This window comes from Coregonus clupeaformis, unplaced genomic scaffold (assembly GCF_020615455.1).
Source record: "Coregonus clupeaformis isolate EN_2021a unplaced genomic scaffold, ASM2061545v1 scaf2139, whole genome shotgun sequence".
NCBI classification, from domain to species: Eukaryota; Metazoa; Chordata; class Actinopteri; order Salmoniformes; family Salmonidae; genus Coregonus; species Coregonus clupeaformis.
In genome coordinates, this window is record NW_025535593.1 from 20,047 (window position 1) to 23,902 (window position 3,856).

Consider the following 3,856-nt stretch of genomic DNA (forward strand, 5'->3'; position numbering starts at 1 on the left):
TGCAAACAACGCGTCCTGTACACAACTGTAATCATAATATTTTAAATGCATTAACAGAAAATACCATAAACAAACATTGTAGATTAGAAATTATGGTAAATAAGGGTAAATGTAGGTTACTACTGGTGATGTATGTAATTGGGAATTGACAGACACTAACAATCAAAGGGCAAACAATTCAATGAGTTGAATTCAGAATTGATCAAAGTTAGCTCACTAAGTCCTCTATCCCGCTACATAGCATACCCCTCAGATATGGTATGGGCAGGCATAAGCTACGGACCCCTCAGATGGGGTACGACAGTTGAACTAAACTTATTGGGCATCTATAAGTTATATTCTCCAATAATCAATGGCTATGCCTTTATTAGCACAACCGTAGACCCCTTTATTAATTACTTCATTTATTAATAAGAGGGGGTCTAAAGAAATTATACAGCGAATGCGTTAGGAATGCCATTAGAGACCTAACAAGGTAAAAGTAATGAAAATTAAATAATTAATAAAGGGGTCTAAGTTTGAGCAAGCCATTAATTATCATTAATTTAAAAAATCCCCAAATGCATGGAACAATCGCAGATTGCTCCTTTAACCATTCCTACAGTACTGAACAACATATTCAAGTGTAGAACTTCAGTTGAATGCCCCTTTAAAACCACACATTAGTTCAACTACTGCATAGTTTGTGCCCCAGTTTTTAAGACAATACTCACTGGTGTTAATCAGATCTTCAGTCTCCTCCTCCTCCACTCCAAAAGGTTCTTCCTCTTCTTCCATTATAACATCCTCCTTTTCATTCAATGTGATAGCCTCCTCTTCCTCCTTTTTGATTCTGAAAGCTTCTACCTCCTCCTCTTCCATTGTGACAGCCTCTATCCCCTCTTTCTCTTCCACCCCAAAAGGCTCGTTGACTTCTTTCACTGTAACATCCTCCTCTTCCTCCTTTTTGATTCTGAAATCTTCTACCACTCTGACAGCCTCTATCCCCTCTTCCTCTTTCACTCCAAAAGGTTCTTTCTCTTCTTTCACAGTAATGTCCTTTTCTTCTTTCAATGTGATAGCATCTACTTCCTCCTTTTTCACTCCAAAAGCTTCTTCCTCTCCTTTCACTGTAATATCCTCCTCCTCTTCTTTTACGACAATGTTCAGACCCAGAGCTTCTTTCTCCATCCAGCACACCTTCTCTTCTTCAGCAGGGGGGGAGTAGCTTAGTGAACTCATGGTCAGGGGGATGTTAGCTAGCTAGCTAGTTAGCATTAGCCTAGTGCTGTATACATTTTTTGACAAATTGGAATATTTAACGAGCAAATTACGTTTACCTTAATACGTACACATACTTGTGTTTAAAACACAAATTAATATACACAAAAATGGTCTAAAGAGCTTCAATGTTCCGGTTTCATGTTGACTAGCAAGCTACCGAAGTGGTTGAATAAGTAGCCGCGTTGGTCGTTAAAGAAGCGTCCAGTCCCGTCCACTCGATTATACGTCACGCAAGAAGCGCCACCTGAAAGACTCACATCGCCATCTGTTGAATGGAGTGGGTAACGCAGTTTCGGAAAATATTCATTACATTGTTTATCCTGTGAAACAATGTCATAAGAAGTCATTTAAAAACAACCAGATGTTGTCATCTGCCAATATCAACCTGTCTCTTACTTCTTACAGCCAATAAGCCCATTAGGCATGATTAGGTGACAGGCATTTTCCGTGCTAAACTGACCAAGACGCTCCACCGACAACAAATCAAATCAAATGTTATTGGTTGCATACACACATTTATCAGATGTTATTTATGGTGTAGCGAAATGCTTGTGTTCCTAGCTCAACAGTGCAGTAATATCTAAAAAATACACAACAATACACGCAAATCTAAAAAGTAAAATAATGGAATTAAGAAATATGGAAATATTAGGACGAGCAACGTCAGAGTCCTGAATATAAATATATATGCATTTGATATTATGTATAGACATTATGTACAGCATATGGATGTAATATGTTGTACAGTGGGGAAAAAAAAGTATTTAGTCAGCCACCAATTGTGCAAGTTCTCCCACTTAAAAAAAGATGGAGAGGCCTGTAATTTTCACCATAGGTACACGTCAACGATGACAGACAAAATGAGAAAAAAAAAATCCAGAAAATCACATTGTAGGATTTTTCAATGAATTTATTTGCAAATTGTGGTGGAAAATAAGTATTTGGTCAATAACAAAAGTTTCTCAATATTTTGTTATATACCCTTTTGTTGGCAATGACACAGGTCAAACGTTTTCTGTAAGTCTTCACAAGGTTTTCACACACACTGTTGCTGGTATTTTGGCCCATTCCTCCATGCAGATCTCCTCTAGAGCAGTGATGTTTTGAGGCTGTCGCTGGGCAACACAGACTTTTAACTCCTCCAAAGATTTTCTATGGGGTTGAGATCTGGAGACTGGCTAGGCCACTCCAGGACCTTGAAATACTTCTTATGAAGCCACTCCTTCGTTTGCCCGGGAGGTGTGTTTTGGGATCATTGTCATGCTGAAAGACCCAGCCACGTTTCATCTTCAATGCCCTTGCTGATGGAAGGAGGTTTTCACTCAAAATCTCGACGATACATGGCCCCATTCATTCTTTCCCTTTACACGGATCAGTCGTCCTGGTCCCTTTGCAGAAAAACAGCCCCAAAGCATGATGTTTCCACCCCCATGTGCTTCACAGTAGGCATGGTGTTCTTTGGATGCAACTCAGCATTCTTTGTCCTCCAAACACGACTGAGTTGAGTTTTTACCAAAAAGTTCTATTTTGGTTTCATCTGACCATATGACATTCTCCCAATCCTCTTCTGGATCGTCCAAATGCACTCTAGCAAACTTCAGACGGGCCTGGACATGTACTGACTTAAGCAGGGGGGACACGTCTGACACTGCAGGATTTGAGTCCCTGACCGGCGTAGTGTGTTACTGATGGTAGGCTTTGTTACTTTGGTCCCAGCTCTCTGCAGGTCATTCACTAGGTCCCCTGTGTGGTTCTGGGGTTTTTGGTCTTGACCATAGTGGAGTTTGGAGTGTGACTGTTTGAGGTTGTGGACAGGTGTCTTTTATACTGATAATAAGTTCAAACAGGTGCCATTAATACAGGTAACGAGTGGAGGACAGAGGAGCCTCTTAAAGAAGAAGTTACAGGTCTGTGAGACCGAGAAATCCTGCTTGTTTGTAGGTGACCAAATACTTATTTTCCACCATAATTTGCAAATAAATTCATAAAAATCCTACAATGTGATTTTCAGGATTTTTTTGCTCAATTTGTCTGTCATAGTTGACGGTACCTATGATGAAAATTACAGGCCTCTCTCATCTTTTTAAGTGGGAGAACTTGCACAATTGCTGGCTGACTAAATACTTTTTTGTCCCCACTGTATATATGTATGTCTGTGGGTATGTATATACCGTACCAGTCAAAAGTTTGGACACACCTACTCATTCAAGGGGTTTTTCTTTATTTGTACTATTTTCTACATTGTAGAATAATAGTGAAGACATCAAAACTATGAAATAACACATATGGAATCATGTAGCAAGCAAAAAAGTCTTAAACAAATCAAAATATATTTTATATTTGAGATTCTTCAAATAGCCTCCCTTTGCCTTGATGACAGCTTTGTACACTCTTGGCATTCTCTCAACCAGCTTCACCTGGAATGCTTTTCCAACAGTCTTGAACGACATCCCACATATGCTGATCACTTGTTGGCTGCTTTTCCTTCACTCTGCGGTCCGACTCATCCCAAACCATCTCAATTTGGTTGCGGTCGGGGGATTGTGGAGGCCAGGTCATCTGATGCAGCACTCAATCACTCTCCTTCTTGGTA

At 39.9% G+C, this 3,856-nt stretch overlaps 1 protein-coding gene across 1 annotated transcript; it reads right to left on the reverse strand.

Moving 5' to 3' along the window:
- Positions 1 to 565: 565 nt before the first annotated feature.
- Positions 566 to 1,428, reverse strand: LOC121561865 (cilia- and flagella-associated protein 251-like). Its single transcript, XM_041874305.2, has one exon. It carries the CDS (start codon positions 1,219 to 1,221, stop codon positions 634 to 636), a length of 588 nt encoding a protein of 195 aa, XP_041730239.2. The 5' UTR covers positions 1,222 to 1,428; the 3' UTR covers positions 566 to 633.
- Between the last annotated feature and the right edge of the window lie 2,428 nt (positions 1,429 to 3,856).

Bases quoted from the DNA above. Each gene is read 5' to 3' on its own strand.
- LOC121561865 (XM_041874305.2), bottom strand. From the start codon at position 1,221: ATGAGTTCACTAAGCTACTCCCCCCCTGCTGAAGAAGAGAAGGTGTGC.